The 21,081-nt window shown below is 40.0% G+C and overlaps 1 protein-coding gene across 1 annotated transcript; it reads right to left on the reverse strand.

The window, feature by feature from the left end:
- Positions 1-15,605: 15,605 nt before the first annotated feature.
- On the reverse strand, positions 15,606-20,641 carry cela1.1.S (chymotrypsin like elastase 1, gene 1 S homeolog). The gene is given in 8 exon segments (NM_001093874.2): positions 15,606-15,722; positions 15,957-16,106; positions 16,712-16,857; positions 17,672-17,808; positions 18,404-18,529; positions 19,208-19,308; positions 19,523-19,611; positions 20,584-20,641. Coding segments are annotated over 8 exon segments (798 nt in total). The 5' UTR covers positions 20,624-20,641; the 3' UTR covers positions 15,606-15,713.
- Between the last annotated feature and the right edge of the window lie 440 nt (positions 20,642-21,081).

The raw sequence follows: 21,081 nt of genomic DNA on the forward strand, positions 1-21,081 counted from the left end.
CTTGAGTTTGTTTCCAGAAAGGTATCTGCTCATACATGTCCCTGTTTTATACGCCAGTGTTTAAGATTATTTTATCAAGTGGTGTGAATATTTCCAAGTGTTAAAGTTGCAACAGGTGGAAGTGAAGATATTTTTATGCTTAACTCAAGGACCAGCACCTACTTCTGTAAGTTTAAGTTAATAAGATTTAAAGAGACATTATTGCACCACTTTAGGATAATATTCTGTTGCTTGCTCAATCAATAACTGCTAATAAACATACTCTTAGGGTTGAACTCCACTAACATTTTGCGGATGGTGCTGCGACGATAAAACGCAGGTAACAAGTCGGATGTAGTTAGATGTGTCCAAATATGATGGAACTGATAGAAAAATCTCAGGTATAAACTACACATGACTGTTGGATGAAGACGCAGCATGCGACAGTCGTGTCGGATGGAATGCGTTTTATTGCGGCGACACCATCCGTAAAAAATTTTCGCGGAGTTCAGCCCTATATGGAAAAAAGTTCATACTTGACAAATGTCGACATTGTTATACATTTTTCCACACCCTTTGATGGAAAATTGCTTATAAGTTATTTTCCCTTTGCATTTGTTTTATAACAATATTAAGAAGTGAACCCTTTTTTATATTATCCCTACCTACCTATTACGCTTTTACTGGCTCAGCTTCTGGTTTCCCCTCTCACCACGTCACAGGGTAAGAACTTAACTAAAGCCAATGTATTGATGCTATACAATCGAACTTACACTGTTGATCCAGGAAATGTAGGCTGATACCCTGGTGAATACAGATGGTGTTCGGCTTTTGTTACATCCGCTGGCAGATCCAAAACAGACTACACCATGAACTTGATAGACTCCATTGACAGCACAGTTTAGGGGGCCACCAGAATCTCCCTATTATACAAAGGAACAGTGAGTAGGTGGGGAAAGCACTCCAAAAAAGTGGTAAAATGTATATAAAAATATATATTTCCAAACCATGGGACGACAATTATAGTTTTTATAAAACAAAACAAACCTCCATAGTGCTGTGTTCTGTGCCTTGGATGTGAAGTCATATATAGAGTTTGCACTGCATCACAAGTAGGCACAAGTGTAAGGTGTTTGGTATGCATCAATAAGCTTGTAGTTTAGTAAAAAACGCTAACACTTAGGGGCAGATTCACTAAGGGTTGAATTTCAAAGTTAAAAATACTTCGAAATTCGATCCTCGAATTGAAATCCTTCGACTTCGAATATCGAAGTCGAAGGATTTAGCGCTAACGTTCGTTCGATCGATCGAAGGATTTTTCGTTCGATCGAACGATTAAATCCTTCGAATCGAACGATTCGAAGGATTTTAATCCAACGATCGAAGGAAAATCCTTCGATCAAAAAAAGGTTAGCAAACCTATGGGGACCTTCCCCATAGGCTAACATTGACTTCGGTAGGTTTTATCTGCCGAAGTAGGGGGTCGAAGTTTTTTTTAAAGGGAAAGTACTTCGACTATCGAATGGTCGAATAGTCGAACGATTTTTCGTTCGATTCGTTCGATTTCGTTCGTATTCGAACGAATTTAACCAATTCGATGGTGAAGTACCTAAAAAATACTTTGAAATTCGAATTTTTTTCATTCGAATCCTTCACTCGAGCTTAGTGAATCGGCCCCTTAAAGTAGAGCTAAAGTCTGAAAAACGACGGCTAAATATATTACTATTGTTCTACCAGTCTAGAGCACTAATGATCCATAAATTCAATGATATCCCTATCCACAGATGAGACCAACTTTACATGGCAGTAGCAATGCACATGCTCAGTGCCTGGTTGCTACTGAGACGCTTAGGGGTTTCAGTGAGGATCATCAGAAATTACAGGTCCATTAAATTGGAGAAATTAACAAATTAGGAGTTATATAGATTGTATATGGGTCAATCTTTAGGATTGTAGCCCAGCTAAACATGTAAGTGAATGCATTTGTAAGACCTAGAGCATTCCAGCATCTTTTTAGCCAAATGTTCTACTAGTGGCAACTAGGGGGAATCCAATACTGAGATGGGTTCCATAGGAAGAGGTAGACAAAAGATCCCAGATTTGCAAGCAATGTCAAAGCAATTCAAGATGCGATCCCTCAGTGGCTTCCAGACTTTCACCTTTGTCGTATAATGTGTATAGGGGATAAAATATAATAGAGACTAACATGATGACATCAATATATTGTGTTCTCATGTTTTACTCTCCTGTATGGATAACTGCGCACAGTATTAATTAAGGTTAGGAATTAGAATAAGATCATTACTGACCTGCCATGGCCAAGAGTTTTTGCCAGCATTAGTTCCTCCTACCACACGTCCATTGTCCTCTATGAAACTGATGTCATCATCACAATGTCCTTTTAGGAGAAAGAAAAGATGTCTGTGAAGTTTGGTCTTCTATCTATTACACATTTATATAGGGGGATATTGGAACAGTTACAACATTTCCTGAACGTTTCAGCAGAAGACCAGTAATAGTCATTTGCCATTATATTTCTACAGCTTACTAAAGCTAGAGCAAACTCTGCATTTCTGCAACAATCCTTAAACAGCTGCTTAATGGGACACAACGAGACCCCAAAGGGCACTATTGATTTAAAATGTAGGACATAGATTTTAATGAGGAGAGCACCTCTTTTAAAGGGGAAGTAAAGTCTAAAACAGAATAAGGCTAGAAATGCTGTATTTTGTATAGTAAACATAAATATGAACTTACTGCACCACAAGCCTAATCAAACAAAATAATTATGCTAAGTTGGCCACAGGGGGTCACCATCTTGTGATCTTCAATCATCTTTGTCAAACATCTTTGCAAGACCAAGACTGTGCACATGCTCAATGTGATCAACAGCACAAGTCAAATAATATCTGTCAGAGGCCAATACAGTGAGACTGATTAATAATCAGAATAGGCAGACTGCCTATTGTGCCTAATCTAATGTGGATTTTATAGTTTTTGAATTGTTTAATACAAACTTTCTCCAACTGTGAACCAGTGGCTGCAGCAAAATAATCCTCCAAATAGAAACCCAGTTTATCTGTTTAAATCTGGCTCCATGATCTTTGTTCCTGCAGCTGGAGTTTGAAAAAGTAAAGGGGATGTAAAGGCAAACATAAAATCCAATACATATCTCTACACATTCGCCGACTGCTCTACAGGGGAACAAACAAAGCTGCTTGAGTTCTACATGCCTGGAAAGTCAGTCTGGGGCTCCCCCTGCTGTTCATATGTATGATTGTTTCCCTGCAGAGCATTTAGGGACTGTCTGACAATTTCTATCCACAGCAGTAAATGAAGGGAGTATTTCACTGCATACAGTCAGGTTTCTTATAAAAACGGTACACATTTTTTAAATTAAAGTATATTGGAGATAGGTTTCTTTTTCATTAAAGAAAGTAAAAATGGGATTTTATTTTTTTGCCTTTATGTGCCCTTTAAAGGATACTGTGTTCAACATAACCAATGAGCTGTCAGTATAAAAATAGAACTATTATATAACAAAAGCCAGTTGGACATAGTTTTAATCATGGAAGCTTAGATCTATGTTCCATGCTCACATAAGACTTTTTTAAAAGCACTTCAACTTCTGCTTCTGTATGTTTTACTGGATGTTGAATGGTATAGATAAAGCATTAATTGTATAACATTGTTTATAGTATCTTAGTAGTACCTCACTCTCTGTCTATAGAAAATAGAAATAACAAAGGACTAGGGCAGCAAGTAGTAGTAATCGGAACATCTTGCTTTTGTTGTTAATTTTGCACATGTTAGACTTTTTGTGGTCTATATTTATACTTCATTTTTTAGAAGTGAGATTAATTTATCGGTGAGAATATGTCCAGGTGTCCCAGTTACTATAGGTGCCAAATGAGTGTTAGGAAAAATATTTTTATGCTTAACATAAGGACCTACTTATGCAACTTAATGAGATTTTAAAAAGATATTATTACTCCATTATAAGATAATCTTCCATTGCTCATTGTATTTGTTACACATTCCACTTAAAGAAGGAAAACCTTGGTGCACTTTGGGGTGCCAAATGTTAGGCACCCCCAAGTGATTGTATTGACTTACCTGAAACCCCGGGCCGGTCCTCCTATCAGCAGAAAACTGCACTGGCCCGGGGTTATTCCAGTGAGCACCACGGAGCGACCCACTTGTGTTTTCTTCTTTCTTCAAATTTCCCGGGGCAGACGCATGCGCAGTTGAACAAAATAGCCGACTTTATAGTTAAAGTTCAGCTTTTCGTTCTACTGCACATGCGCAACCGCGGGAAGAAAGCAGAAGCCGGAAGAGGATTGCTCATGTGGTGATCGCTGGAATAACCCCAGGCCGGTGCAGTTTTCCGCTGATAGGAGCACCGGCTGGGGTTTCAGGTAAGTCAATACATTCACTTGGGGTGCCTAAAATTTGGCAGCCCCAAGTGTACCAAGCCTTTCCTTCTCCTTTAATGAAAAACAAAGGAACAGCATTTATTGTCAATTGTAGTAATTAACTTTCTAGTTACCCTTTTTTGCTGGTATCAGTCCATGTCTGTGACTCTTTGCACTTGGGCTTGGCTTCTAATAATTATACTCTTCTATGTAAAAGATCTCATACTCAACATGCGTGGGTAGCCATCTTATTTATGCAAAATTATAACACACACATTTTATGCCCAAAGCCAATGAAATGGCCTCCTATACTATATTTTCCTTTGTATTTGTTTATGTTCTCATTTAATTGTTGTTTTATTTGTAGTACCTTCTGTGAAGGTTTCACTGGTTCAGCTTCTGAGTTCACTCTTGCCAAAGCTGCTATCACCTGTAGGCACTGTCTAAGCATCCAAGGATAATGTAGCCCAGTCATATGCTTATTTCTTTAAGCAAAACTGATATTTTGTAACTGAAACAGCAGGTTTATTATTTGTAGCAGCCAAAACTCTTAGTTCCCAAAGCAAATTTCCGAAGGGTATGTTACATGCCAAAATATCTTGTGTATGTTAGATTAGGGGTTACTTATTATAAAAACACAAAGAGAATGCCAAACCCCAAAGAACATTTGCCAAAAGAAAAATATGAAGAAGGCAACATGTCCTGTATAAAAATACACCAGCGTAACTCTAAAAATAAATTGTTGTCTACAAATAAATATTTGTTTTTCCTTCTCTTTTTTATCTATATTTTTTCTGCAGTTCCCCTGTGGCTGAAAGTAATATTATGGCAGGTTCTGAATGTGTTGGTGTGTTTGATGGGTACAAGTTTAATACCTAGTGCTCCTGGTATCAAACTATTGGGACCAACATGCTATTCAAGCATTCTTTGTTCACTAGAAAGACGGAGGGCAGAACTGGCAAGTCTCCTGTTATCATATGTTTGTGGGAACAGAAAAGTAGAAAATAACCATTTACTGAGAATATTTTTGATGCACAAAATAATAAACAGTGCCTAGATATGATATGGGTCACAGATGTAATCAAATACAAAAAATTGAATGATCCCTGTAATTTCTGCCTTAGATTTCTGTGTAAGAATTAAACCCACTATATTCTACAGAGCTTATCTGTATTTGAAGCAAACACAGCAGCTTTACTAGTGCAGCGCAACACTTCTTTATACAGGTATGGGCAGGGCCGCCATCAGGGGGGCACAAGGGGTACTACTGTACCGGGCCTAGGCCTAAAGGGGGGCCCGGCTGTGCTGCACTTTCCGGGCCCCCTTGACAACGCAGAAGCCGTGCCGTATCTTCCGTACTCCCGAACCACCCTAAGAGCCGAAGTTGTAGTCCCGAAGCCACGAAAAGACTCTAAGTCACGAAAGGATCCAAAACTTGAAGTCCTAAAGCCACAAAAAGACCCACCGTCATTCAAGGAGCCGACTTTAAGTCCGAAGCCGCGAAAAGACCCGAAGTCACGAAAGGAGCCAAACTTGAATTCCTGAAGCCACGAGTTCAGTTCTACTGAACACCAATGTGTGTTTTTTTTATTTTATTAAAACCCTGCCCACCAATGTATTATTTTAATACCCTATAGGCCCCTGCCACCAATGTTTTTTTAAAAATATTCTCTGGGACCCGAATATTTCTTTTTAACTTGTAAGGGAGGCCCTGGTGCCAATATTTTTTAAAAAACTTTTATGGGGGGCCCTTGCATCAATATTTTTCTTTTACATATGGGGCCCAGACCACCAATGATTTATAAAAAACTTTTATGGGGGGCCCTAGCACCAATGTTTTTTTTAACTTATAGGGGGCCCTGACCACCAAATTTAAAAAAAAAAGCTTTTATGGGGGGACCTGGTGCCTCAGTCACACTGTTTGCTGGAGGACTTGAATTTAAATGCACTACCTACTAAGCTAAAGGATAGTGTAGGACTCGCGTACAATGAGGGGCCTTGACGTGGCACGTGAGCTTACATATTTTGGCCAAAGTGTGGTACTAACACTGGATTTTTTGTAATAATTATTTTTAACGGCAAACCGTGTGCCGGCAATTTTTCTCTTTCATAGTAACATAGTAAGTTATGGTGAAAAAAGACACACGTCCATCAAGTTCAAACTTTTAAATGGAGAACTAAACCCCTCATTGTGATAAGTCCCCACTGGCCCCCCTCCGCTCGTCCCCCCTTCTGCACAGTCTTACCCCTGAATTCTGACCCCTCTGGAAATAGTGACCGCACATGGAGTGAGTGCATCGGCGCTCACGGGTGCCATCTTCTTCTCTTCTGTAATCTGAGTGTCTTCTTCCTCCCCTACGGCAATTTCCATCTCTTTCGGTGCTTGCACAGCAGTCTTGAACCGGAAGATTTCTCCAACTCCACATGCGCCATTATGCCGCTCACTTAACGAATATTATCGAAGAGAATAAGATGACGCCCGTGAGCTCCACTGCGCTCACTCTGCATGTGCGCTCGCTAATTCTAGAGGGGTCAGAATTCAGGGGGAAACACTGTGCAGGGAGGAGGGCCAGTGGGGACTTATGACAATGGGGGGTTTAGTTCTTCTTTAAATCTATATTTAACCTGCCTGTTACTTTAGTGCCCTAAATAGTTTATTCTAGTCCTTATGGAGTTTTCTCATTCCTGGCTGGTGCATAAAACCTGGTTTCAGGTCCACCTTGGCAGTGTTCCCCACCTCATTCAATGTATGGACAATTATTTAATGTCAAAGCTTCTGACAATGTGATAACTTAAAACCCATTTTATGTAGAAGCCTCCTGTTTCAAAGACGCTGAAAAAAATTACTTGGATCAATCACAAAGTAACTAGCCATGTCACTAAATTAACAGATCCCTATTTACCCATTACATAGGCCATTCTATACAAAGCTGGTCCTATACAAAGCTAATGGCTGGGAACCAGTGCATGTCCCAGTGTAGTCATTGGCCAAAAGGCCTTTTAGCCAAGCCTGATTAGGTCTTATACACATGCAAACCACAGAATGGGAACCTTTAGCAGAATCATATTTCCCACATCGATGTTCATGTTGTCCAGTAAAAATAATGATGTGAAACCTAAACAAATGCACAAAATAATACAAGAAAGTGTGTATGCGATTTTTATACTTTTTAGATGTTTTCTTGCAGAATCTGAACTCCATCAAGCAGTAATCACATTACATAATCCTTTATCTGGTACTCTTCCAAAATCCTTTTGCTCCTGCACTTTAAATATTCTGAAAGAAATAAAGAGTTGAATAAAAAAAAGAAAAGCAAAATACAAGAACCTGGGCACAACTTTTACATTTAAATAAATTTAAGCTTAAATTAAAACAGGCATTGATATTAATAGTAAGAGGAGCCAGAGAATTAGAAGAGACTGGGCTTTTATTAAATATTGATGACTAAATATAAATATATCACTCAACCAATAATGCCCAGTGGTGTAACTAGTTGTTACTGGGCCCCATAGCAAATTCAATTTAGGGCCCCAAAATATTATAAGTTGGCCTATTTTACCAAGATATATTAAAATTGCTAATTAATAAGGGTCTCACTGGGCCCCCTACACTCCTGGGCCCCCCTGCAACCGCAGGGTCTGCTTCCTCTATAGTTACGCCCCTGATAATGCCTTATCTTCACCTGAGAACTTTTTTAAGAGCCCAGAAATCATGGCATTAAAGTAGCAATGGAACAATAACTGCTCATACCAGAGCATGAAGACTTATTTATTCAGGAGAGAATTACCTGGCTGTGAATGGGTAGTCAGACAGTTGCAGTTTATGATGAAATATTTTAGTTGCTTTAAAGCTGAGATTGTGGGCTACATCAAAACATGGCAATGAAAGCTCATGGATGCTATTATAGGAGCAGTAGGGTTTTCTTGTGTCTGTGACATGTCATAATATAATGAATCAATGTAAATTAAAGTCTATCTCTACACAAAATATTTTAAAATTAATAAGGGGTATGCAATGAGTTTGTGACAGAATAATACATACAGACAAACATACAGGCATAGGATCCATTATCAGGAAACGTGTTATCCACAAAGCTCCAAACTATGGAAAGGCTGTCTCCCATAAACTCAATTTTATTCAAAAAATTTAACTTTTAAAACATATTTGCTTTTTTCTCTGCTCTCTAAAAGAGCAACTTACACTTGACCTCAACTCAGATATAATTAATCCTCAGGGTAAGACTCGGGGGGGCCAGGGCCCATCGGGGCTGCTTCCTCAAGGTCCCCCTCCGCGTTCATGCATGGTGTTCTTGCCGCCTACATGCCGCGTGCGTGCGAATGCGCAAGAGTGCACGCATAGTGTTTTTGTGCGGATCTGGGCTGGTGGGGCCCACAAGAGACGGGGGCCCACCAGGCTTTTTCCTGGTGTCCCGCCAGCCCAGTCCGACCCTGTTAATCTGGAGACAAAACAATTCATTGGGTGATTTTTTTAGTAGACTTAAAACCCCAGGTTCTGGGCGCGCTGACTTCGAAAGGTTCGAAATTCAAATGGTATAAATAGCTTAAAAGGGCTTCCAGACCTTGCCCGTTATAGGATTTGGTCCTGGTGCTGTTAGCTTTTGCTATTCTGATCTTGATCCTGATTCTGACTACCTGTTGTGACAGCTGCCTGTTCCCGATGATTCTGACCTCTGTATCCTGATCCTTGCCTGAAATCCGACTATCTCTTCTGCCTTATCCATCTATTTGATCTCCCGGTTTTGACCCTTGCCTGCCTGACCTCGCCTTGAACTCTGCCTGCCCAGACCCGGCCTGATTTGTTTACGTTCACTTTCTGCCTGCCCTGACCCAGCCTGTTCCAACTGCGATTCTGTCTAAACACCTTGCACCACGACCATCTGCCCAAAGACTTTGCTTACAGTTGTGCCCCTTCGTTTGTTTAGAACCTTTCGCCTTGCACCTCTCGCTTTAAGACCTGGCGGCATCTGAGTAGCTGAGGGCTCCTCCCGAGGCCAAAGGCGGCTGCTACAGGCAGAAGCACGAGACGAGAATAGGGTTCTTGGCATTGGTTCTAAATTCTGGGTGCCAACCATTACAACCTGCTTTCAAGGCTGGACGTGTTGACCCCAGTATGCTCAAGGGAGCACACACATGCGCACAAACAAGCGCGCACATTTGTATGAAGTTGCAATTGTAAAGCAGGAATGGTCCAGCCAGACTAGGGGTAGGGAGCAGGGAAAAAAAGGGAAAGTGCCAAGCTTTGTGCCCTAGGCATGTGCCTCCAATGCCTCCCTGTAGTTCCGGCCCTGCCTGTTTGCTTTGTAAGCCAATTTCCCCAACTAGAAATACCTCTCATTTCAGTAGTCCATAATAAGAAAAGCAGGAGGATTTTATTAGAATGTTAATAAATATCTGTGACCACTAAATATCCCGGTATTACTGAACCTACAATTTAATTTATTTTACTGAGCCCTGAAAGAAACAGCTAATACTGGAGATCCATGTCAGTGAAACATCTAAAATGAAGGATTTATTAATAAAGGCTACTCACGGCATTGTAAGCTGAAACTCTAGTGAAGACTGTTGGCTTCAGGTATTTATTGCAACCAATGGCAGCTCACAATCTGGTGACACCATGAACTTGGAACACACTATTGACGGGACAGTTAAGAGGTCCACCAGAATCACTCTGAATTTAAATATATTAACAAAAGTGTTACAGAGCAGTAAAAATGTAGAACATGTAACAAATCAAAGTAATCCTAACTAAAAGTGTACTATCATGGGAACCCATAAATCAGACCCTTTAAGTCCCCCCTCAAAGTAATACAAAATAGGCTTTTCTGTGTCTGCTAACTGGTTCTTCCATCCAGTGGCATTTGGAAAGGAATATTTGCACTCAACAGGGGCACAAAAATTTGCAGTAGGCAGGGGCAGTAGTACTTTCGGATGGGCTCAAAGGGGTGATATTTTATATAGTGTGACAGCTATACATAGCAGCACGGCCAGCCTCCTATAGAGTGGCATCTCAATAGAGATGCCACCTCTGCCATTTGCCCTTGCTATAACCTGTCCAACCATTATATATCCATGAGGGGTAGCTGGCTATGCCGGCAATTGCACATGGTCATGGATTATTTAAAGGTATTTCAATGAAGGAATGTATTTAGTTATGTTTTGCATATAAATGATTATTTATATATTTATTTACCTATGAGCTCGCACAGGTAAGTTTAGAAGAGGGAGAAAGGAGATTCTGTCCTGTGACCGCACAGTGGGTTTTTTGATACAGACACTACTACTGCTTGTGCTAGGTAACAGCCTGCTTGGATTTCCAATCTTCCAGACACAGCAGATTCAGGACAGGCAGCAGGGCTACTGAACTTCTCTCATGGTAGGAGATACAGCTCCTGCTCGTAGCAGAGTTGGGGCCGTCCTCTCTGTAGGTAGAGGCAGCCTAATACTCAGTGGTGGATATAATGACATAGTGTTGATGTCAAGTGAGGAATGACAGAGCATAGTAGTGATCTCTTATGGAATTCTGGCTTTGAATATTGCTTTGGGGTGAGGCTGGCAAGGTCCTATTTATTTGATTAAATGTGAATAAATGCTGTGGCCATTTTACCCTATTTCTGGCCCTGGTGTTTCACTAACTAAGGTATATAACAATGGGGTTCAATGGGATAGCTGAAAGCAAAGGGGTCAATTCAGGAGTCCCCTTGTCATTAAGATATTAAAAAGTTTTATTTGATATACAGGTTTATGCCTCTAAGTTAATGGGGAAGATAACTTGTTAGGCACCCCCAATGACTGTAACAGGGCCACCATTAGAAATCACGGGGCCCTGTTCAACAAAATTTTCAGGGCATTTTCAGGGCCCACAAATTGGTGTTCAGTAGAATTGAACTCGTGGCTTCAAGACTTCAACTTCACGTCCTTTGTGACTTTGGGTCTTTTCACCACTTCAGGACTTCGATTTTGTCTGTTTTCGTGACTTTGGGTCTTTTCGCCGCTTTGGGAGTTCGACTTCGGTGTTTTTGTGGCTTTGGGACGTTTTGCCGTTTCGTGACTTCGGCTTTTTGGCACTTCCGCATTTCAGCTGTTCGGGGCTTTGGAAATGGCCAAACGGCTTCGGCGCTGTCAAAGTGGGCTTGGCTATTTTGAAAGTGCAGGGACACTTGTACCCCCTGTGCCCCCCTGATGGCGGCCCTGGACTGTAATCATAGATCTCCTATCCAGGATCAGTGCTATCCTGCTGTAGAAATGTTCTAGGCCAGTGTATATTGCTACAGAGTGAAGCACTGCCCAAGTTCCCATGCTGTTCTTTAAAAACATTCTGTGCTCTGCATGTGCCAAATCTGAACTCACATTGCTAATATCATAATGTGTCTGAAACGTTTTATGCCTGAATTCAATTACAGTTACAGCCATTTAAAATCATACACAACATTATACATGCAGATGATATTGTATTCCAACCCTGTTTTGTAACACAACCTAATAAATATGCCTCTTAGTTTGTACTTGGGTGTGTAGAATATATCACAAGAAGTGTGTTTTTATTATTAGAAGAACAACTGTTATCACACAGAGGCATGGCAGCCAACAGTGATTAATGTTTAATTCTTAACTAATTAACATTCACAATGAAATCTCATGTGGCCTTGAATAAATTATACTGTGCACACCATCACATTTATGAAAAAGAACACAAGTTGTGATGCAATTTTTTTTAATGCAAATAACTAGCTAGTCTAATGCTAAGAACAAATCCTTGATATGACTAGAGGAGTGCAATGTTCCTAATTGCTTAGCAAGGGAAACGAATACTCATCCTGAGCAAAAGAATAGTCCCTTATAAATATAGCTAATAGAAATGTCTATAATCAGCGAAATAACTAGATTTAATAATTGTTACAGTTTTCGTTAATTACTTTAATCAATACATTTACAAATTACTATGTAATGTCTCTTATATACCCATGTACCTATACTCTACTACAGCTAGGCTGAAAATATTTTTTTCTAGGTTAGTTTGTAAATTCCCCCAGTACCAATCAAGCTTAATTTACATTTAAAATGGATTTACACATGTACGATATATAAATGCACACCTACAAATAGTATGTATTTATTATGTGTTCATTGTGTCCATTAAGAAGTACTGCATATTGTACATTATGGTTTTATGGTCATTTTTGCACTTATATATTTGGGTATACTGGCATTGTGTTAAATTTCAGGATACCAAACCCTTCTCTCTGTAACAAAACCTTTTTCAAATTTATTCCCTCTCTTAGGTGCACTATAGCCTGTTGGATGCCGACTCTGGCATTTCTAGCCAAGTTAGTCTCTGTTATACACACACTCTGTTTTGTGCCTTATTCATCAATATCCAAATTCTTAGAAACCATGATTGGACCTTATTTATTATTAAAAAAACCTAAATTTTATCGGATCGAGGACAAACACGAAAGAATCAAGCGGAAATCCGGATCAGACGTTTTTTTCCAGAATGTTTTCCAAAAAAGTCCGAAATAATTGGATTTTTGGGCTAATTCCAGTGCAGACCAAATAAACTTCCAAATAGGATAGGAACCCCTCCCATTGACTTATATACAACCTTGGTAGGTCTGAGATGCCGGATTTTCTGATTCAGACCTTTCCATCCTCTGAAAATTCAAGATTTTTGTTCCACTAAAAATTCAGATTTTATAGTTGAAAAATTCTAATTTTTGGCATTCAGATTTTAATAAACAATCTCCTGTAAATTCCTCTCTTTCAGAATCTTTATTGTGTTTCAGTTAAGGCTTAAAATAATGCAATTTGCTTTAGTGTTAACTTAATCTTTGCTTGTCTTGTGACTGGATCAACATAGAAATAAAGCCATATAGGCATTTTAGACAGAAACGTAACTAGAGGGGGGCGGGCCCTGGCGCAGGACGCGCAGCCGGGCCCCGTTCCCCTCTGTACACCTGGAACTGGCCGGGAATATGCGCCGCAAAGTGGCGCGCGGACTGCCGTGTGGCCCTGAGGGGGTGCGGGCCCTGGCCCGCTCGCACCCCCTGCTCCCCCGGTAGTTCCACCACTGATTTTAGAGCATAAATCACATTTGTTTTTTACTCCTTTTTAGTGTGTGCCTACTGGTTTAATTTCCAACAAAGAAGAGATGCCCAGCTGTTGGCCTACATGCCACATAAATCCATCTACCATGTTTGTATGGAGCCCAGACTGCCAAAGAGTTAAAGGGGAACTTATGTCTAACATAGAATAAGGCTAGAAATGCTGTATTTTGCATACTTAACATAAACATGAACTTACTGCATCACAAGCCTAATCAAACAAATGATTTATGCTTTCAAAGTTGGCCACAGGGGGTCACCATCTTGTAACTTTGTTAAACATCTTTGCAAGACCAAGACCATGCACATGCTCAGTGTGGTCTGGGCTACTTAGGGATTAAAGGGAAAAATTATCAAAACAGCAAAAGTCAAATAATATCTGGCAGAAGACGATACAGCAAGACTGTGTAGGGCCCTATAGGGATACAGGCCCTATAGAGTTAATCTTTTCACCATTTCCTTGGGTTATTGGGTAGAATCCCTGTTACAAAATAACCTTTACATTGATAGGCTGAGAGATTTGATGACACTGCTCTGACTCACTCCTATATAGTGTGTGCAGGGAGTGGCCACTTCCTCTTTTGCCTCTGGATGTGATTCCAGCTGGATGTGCTCAGGGGACTGAGTGCAATAGGCCCAGAAGAAGTCATGTGTCCAAGTTGAGGACCAGGAAACCCCCTGAATGAGGAACAGATATACTAGGGCAGACTTGTCATAGTCTCTCTAGGAGAGAAAGACAGATAGGATAGAGAGAAAGAGCAGCTGAAGCTCCAACATAGGATTTGCAGTAAGGGAGTAGCTTCCCAGAGGCTCTGTGTGTTGCCTCCAGTCAGGGACCTCAGTGAAGAGGGACTGTAGGGTAGAAGCTGCTTCCTGACAACTTCCAGGAGGGAAAGGTTGTGCTGCATTTCCTGTGTACTCTCTGTGTGAGCCTGCCTTGTTCTGTGTGAACTCTCAATATGCTGTTTTCCTCAAGCTCCTGCATGAGTATTAAACCTGTGGTCACTTGCCTCGTGCATAGTAAATTAACCGTTCCTGATTGTTAAGAACCTCCTTGCGCCCAAGTTGTTTTTGTGTGCACAGTAGCCTGGGGGGATGTAGTTGCACTACACCATAGAGGGAACACTTCCACTTAGCGAAGGCCCTGCCCTGGGTGTAAGTCGCGTGTAACCCATGCTCTAGTGTTCTAGCTGGTGAATTAACCCCGAGTGGTCCAAATAGGTGTTACAACTGATTAATAATCAGAATAGGCAGACTGCACTGGGTCCTGTGTTGTCATGTAATCTAATGTGGATGTTACAGTTTTTGTCTTGTTTAATAGAAACTTTCTCCAACTCTGCACAACCAGTGGTTACAGCAAAATAATTCTTCAATGAGAATCCCAGTTTATCTGTATAAATCTGGCTCCATTAACTTTGTCCCTGCAGCTGGAGTCGGAAACATTAAAGGGTGAGTAAATAGGGTTGCCACCTGGTCGGTGTTTTACCGGCCTGGCCGTTAAAAATGATGGCTGATCCCAATGTTATTAATAGGGAAAAAAGATAAATATATAGGAAGTCCAGTATTTTTTTCCAGAAAAGGTGGCAACCCTAGATGTAAAGGCAAAAATAAAATCCAATACAAATCTCTACACAGTCGCCGATTGCTCTACAGGGAAACAAACAAAGCTGCTTGAGTTCTGCTGGGAAGTAAGGTGGGGTTGCCCCCTGCTGTTCGTAAGTATGATCTTTTCCATGCAGCGCATCTAGCGACCGTCTGACGTTTCCTATCCACAGCAGTCAGAGCAAGTAAAACAAAGGGGGAATTTCACTGCATACAGTCAGGTTTCTTATAAAAATGGTACGCATTTTTTAAATAAAAGTATATTGCAGATACGTTTCTTTTTCATTAAAGAAAGTAAAAATGGGATTTTATTGTTTTGACATCCCCTTTAAACAGACATTACTGAATGCAATCATCATTGGAACTGAATCTGGTTATCGCTATATGTTATATGTTCATAAAGCATCTTGGTGCCAATATATACAACTCTTGGTCAGAGAAGGAACTTTAAAAAACACACTGATACAGAGTAAATTATTTAATTTAACTTTAATAAGATGTTATATGCAACATGAAAATAATAGTGATATAAACTAATCCTGTTTTATGAATAGCTGCAGTTATGCTTCTTGGTGTTACATCTGCTGTATTCTGCTTAGATGTTCTGGAAAAAAAATCCCATGAAATGTTATTAGGAGTGGAGCAACTAATCAAATACCAATAGCAATGGCAGTCAGAAGAGGGATATTCCATCTCAGAACTGTCTATTACAAGCAAAGCATTTACTTCCCATGCAGACAACCCAAACCCAATCATACACACATACCCACACTACACCTCCCCATCGGGCAGGGCATTTCTCTCTGCCAAGAAACAAAATGCATATTATCTGACTTACATTGTTGATCCAGTCGATGTAAGCAGAGACTCTGGTGAACACTGTGGGCTTCAGGTAAGCATTACATCCCAAGGAGGACACAAAACTGGTAACGCCGTGAACTTCATATACACCGTTGTTAGGACAGTTGAGGGGACCACCAGAATCTCCCTGTGATGGCAGGAGATAAAAAGGATGGTCACATGCTCTAACATATAATGGGGTTTCCAGCCTACAGTATTTTTCTATGAGAAGTGGCTAGGAGTTGTATTTCAAACATCTGGTTTAAAACATTTAATTTCACTACATAAATCACTGCACATTATCAAACACAACATACCAAAGGTGGCACTATAAATACGCTGGGTTAAAGGGGGTACCCTGTACTCCCAACTTCTTATTATTTAAACCAGTGGTTGAACTAAGTATTACTGGTCCCCACAGCAAATTATTTTTCAGGGACTCAAAATGTATAGAGGTTGACTTGTTTTACCTATATTTTTTATTATTATGAGGCCCTTATACCTCCTGGGCCCTCCTACAGTCGTAGGGTCTGCTTCCTCTATAGTTACGCCTCTGATTTAAACTGTTACTGACACTTCCATGTTTTCACAGGGCTAGCTGATAATCACTTTAAAAGAAAAACTCCTGTAGTTAAACTAAACTAAAACTAAACCCTTTCCTCCCCAGCCATCCATTTTTCTGTATCCTGCTGCAGCTGCATCTAGTGAAAAGAAACTGGTCCCAAGTCATAAAAATGATGATACTGATCTTACATTGCATCCAGCAGTAACTCCATCACCACCAGCGCACACCATGGAGGTCTTAACTGTGCTTCCCCAATAGGCAAAGTTAGAGCAAGTGGAGTGGGCTACTGAAGGCAGAGGGGCTTGCTGCAAGATGGCGGGAAGTGGTCCATTGGCTACAAGAAGAAACATCAGCATTGTACTCACAAGAGACATATAAATCTGACCTAAGACCCTCTCTTGATGGATATATTATAGTTAGGGTGGAAAACAAGGGGAAGAAAGAAAGATTATTATAATATACACGAGAGGTAAATATGTATATTGTCAGCAATGTGGGAGATTAAGTTGTTTGTTAAATGAATGAAACTGTAAAGACAGAAGACGGGTGGTTCACTTGATAGGTAGAAGTCTTCTTCAAATATAGACTTATGTGTGCCTGCCCACTTCCAGGAGATAAAGAAAAAATAAGATCCACCCGCCAAGAGCCATGCACATAGATACAGAAAAGGAAGCTCTTTTCTCTGAGACTGATGTGACATCAATAATCTGGCAATAACCCAATGCACAAATAATAAAGTCATTTTGTATCTAAATACATTTTGAGTTATGAGTATGACGCAGTAAGGATTCTCTTTGTAGAAAACGCTTACATAGTTAATTAACCCCCTTGCTAGAGGGCTGCAGTGCTCCATGAGCTATACAGTGCCATAATGTGTGTGTGTGTAAAAAGACAGATAAATAAATTATATATATTTAAAAAATGATAAATGTCACATGGGGTGTTTTAACCACTGCTGTCATTGCGCAGAAAACCAGGCCTGGATTTGTAGAAAGGCCACAAAGGCCTGGGCCTAGGGCGGGAGAAATTTAGGGGCGGCATGTTGGAAATATTTAAATGCCATGCTTCTTTAAGGCATTTTTTTGCCCTTTTGATTCAAAGTTAGAGAGGCAAGTCGGTGAATACCCTTATAGTTAAGACAAACTTACTGACAGTCCTGCCCCATCCAGAAATAATGCAAGGGGAATTGTGAGCCAGAATTACTCCAGCATTGGGGAGAGTAGCCAGTTGCACGTTACTGTTCAAGGAGGCGCTGGAGGCCAGATAGAGCACAGCAATGTCAAACCTGCAGAATAGGGAATAAAAAAGGAGGGGAGACAAGGTCAGTTGATTATAGGAGACAGTTCATGATATACTGTATAAGTAATAAAAGGAAGTATCAGGATCAGGATAAAAACAAGAAAACTAATAAATGATCACATCATGGAAATATGAAATTATAAATGTAATGGTACATGAGCTTAGGGAACGACTCAAAATATAAAGTAGACATAGAGTATAAATGTCATAATATAAGGTTGATTAGTAATAAAGGCAGAGCATCAATTGGTCTGTATGCCTACTTTTTAATATTTATGCTGAATAAAGAGTGATTTTTTTTAACTTTGAGAGAATGACGTGGAATATATATTTTTTTGGGATTTTGACGATTAGTAATAAAAGCAGATAATTACAGAAAATGTCTAGGGCATCTTTGGAGGCACAGATCTTTACTGTTAAAGGGCTGTGGTTGCCTTGGGCTGGTACAGAAGCCCAAAACATAATGTACAACATTTCTAGCTACTTCTTTAGTTAATCTTTATTCCTTGAATGGTTATAGCATGGGACTTCTCATACAATTGTTATCTACTTTCTACGCGATTAAAAAAATTGTCTCTTACCCAGCAGCAACATTGTTTGGGTTCCAGTTGACGTGCTTCACAATTTGAGAAACAGCAATGATCTGCTCGGGGCCCTCGTTCACACTCAGATTGTGCTCACCCAGTATGACACGGAATGGTCCGGCTCTTTTCCCATAATAACAGAGAGTGATATTTTTGTTACTATTGTGCTGAACTCAAACTAGTGCTAACCTCTATAAATTAACATTTTTAGTTTTTTGATTCTGGCACCCAGAAAATTAGCTTATACAACAGAGTGCAATATATATATGAGGAAAAGTGCCCATTTGCAGAAAATTTATTTTTATTGTAGTAAAGCCTAATATTTCATCTGAATCCCCAACTTTTCTGAAACCCAGATGATTATACTTCTACTGGACAACTTAAATACTTGCAGGCAGGTGAATAACTATTACTTTTGAAGAAAACCCAAATCAAACCTGTTAAAGCCCTGGCTAGGATGTACTGCAGTATAGAAATAAGCATAGACCTTATGCCAATGAAACAGCGACAATTTGCACAATACCAAGGAGAGGTTTCAGGTTTGCCTAAATACCAGCAGGTGAGCATCTCATCAGAAGGAATGGAAAACATAGTATCGGGTCTGGACTGGGATTCACAATAGGCCCTGGAATTCCAAATACACAGGGGCCAAGCAGCCCCCCACCAGCCCAATAAATAGTGACTGTGTATGGAAACTTACAGCAGCCCCTCTGGCATTTTCCAGAACCCACAGGTTGCCAGTCCAGGCCTACATAGTATCTAGTGGGGGTCAATAAGAGAGCTGTATCTACAGTATGTTACCTGTCCACACAGTGAGCAGCAGTCAGGACTCTGTCGGGGCGGATCAAGGAACCTCCACAAGTATGGGAAAAGCCACTGCCTGATTGGATCTGGAGTGAAACCTGTGTGAAGGAAATAACATAATAGTGTTAAAAATACAAAGGGAGGAAGCATAAGGAATCAATAATGGAATTGCAACTGACCTGGCCAGGTCAATTCCCTGGCTCAGTGATTTTAATTATTAGAACTAGGCCAGGAAACAGTGGATAGGATAACTAGAGTCCTTTAATTTATAGTTTATAGGTATGTGATCATGCATCCAGTGGCATCACCGACCTGCCATGGCCAAGAATTTGGGGAAGCATCAGTTCCTCCTACCACACGAGTGTTATCCTCCAGGAAGCGGAGGTTTCCAAAACAATGTCCTGCAGTTCAAAAAGAAAAGAAACAAAATGACAGTTAAAAATGTAAACAAATTGTTTTATATATGCAGTATGCCTCTGGGTGTGCCAATAAATATCTAGGGTAGAAAATAAATTTGCCTTGGATTTTATTCTAATAACCTTTCAGCTCTGTTTCCAGGAGTGTCTTAATTCCTCCCTAATTTCTCACCGAAACAGCCTTCAGTCTGGGTCCCCCCAACACTGCTCTGGGGGTCAGTCCCACAGTCTGGAAACCAACAAACAATGGGGACCCTTAGGAGAGACCTTCGCGAAGTTCAGATACACTGTTAGTAGGAGCTGAATGAGAATGACACCATACATACAAGCAATGTTAAATGCTAGAAATTTTAAGGTGTCTTTATATAAAATGTTAAAATAAAATACCCAATACCAAATGTTTCATACATTGTGGGCGCATTTATTAATAAGACACAGTGTGCAAAGCTTTTGCAGATTAGTTACTAGCAGATGAACACCTAATATATATCCGAAGATTATTATAATATCATAATAGCGACATAAGAATAAAATGATTAATGTCTTCCTAATAAAATTACTGGCCTATATAACAGAGGTCATATGAATAACCACAATCACACACACTGGAATTGATTCCAATAACAGGGTTTGTATGTGAAGTCCATTCATATTTTACAATATCCATTGTGTCCGTTTAAGAAGTGCAGGGAAACCCTATAACTGTTAGTTTAAATGGCAGTTTTTTTTTCCTGTTTAGGTATTTATAAGGTTGCATGGAAGTTTAGCTGGTTATCCTGTATAGGGAGAAGATTCGTATTTCTCTGCCCTATGTACCAATACATTTAATATTTCTGATACTACATCATATTAAGATTCTAATTTTAGAATGCTGACAGTAAAAGAATGGGGGTACAGTGGCTACAGAAAACTTCCCAGTAAGGGGTTCACATAGTATCAGAATGTAGTAAGGCTTACCACCAAGGACCAATACAGCGAGTACCAGCAGCCTCAACATCTTGCTTGAGTGTCAGGTAGAAATGCATCCAAGAGGCCCTTTTTATTTAATCCTCTAAAGGCAGCAAAAAAATGTGTGGGAACAACTTTAGACTTTACAGGTGTATTGGGTGACACCATGACAAATGTAGTATTGCTGGAACGGGAACAGTAAATATGAGTATTTCTAGGACAAGGACGCGACTATCTGATAATAAGTTACATATGGTTTGTATACCATTATATTTACAAATAGAGCAGCTGTCTTGTACCAGGTCCAGCATCCTGAAAACCTGGAACCTGTGTCTTTTTCTAGATGTGCAATATTTTTGTAATTTTAAAAAAACATGCCTTACATCTACTGAAACTGAAGTACAGGTATGGGACATATTATTCAGAATACTCGGGACCTGGGGTTTTCCGGATAATGGATCTTTGCATAATTTGGACCTTCATACCTTAAATCTATTAGAAAATCTT

The sequence above is a fragment of the Xenopus laevis genome, chromosome 2S (assembly GCF_017654675.1).
Source record: "Xenopus laevis strain J_2021 chromosome 2S, Xenopus_laevis_v10.1, whole genome shotgun sequence".
In the NCBI taxonomy this organism is placed as follows: domain Eukaryota; kingdom Metazoa; phylum Chordata; class Amphibia; order Anura; family Pipidae; genus Xenopus; species Xenopus laevis.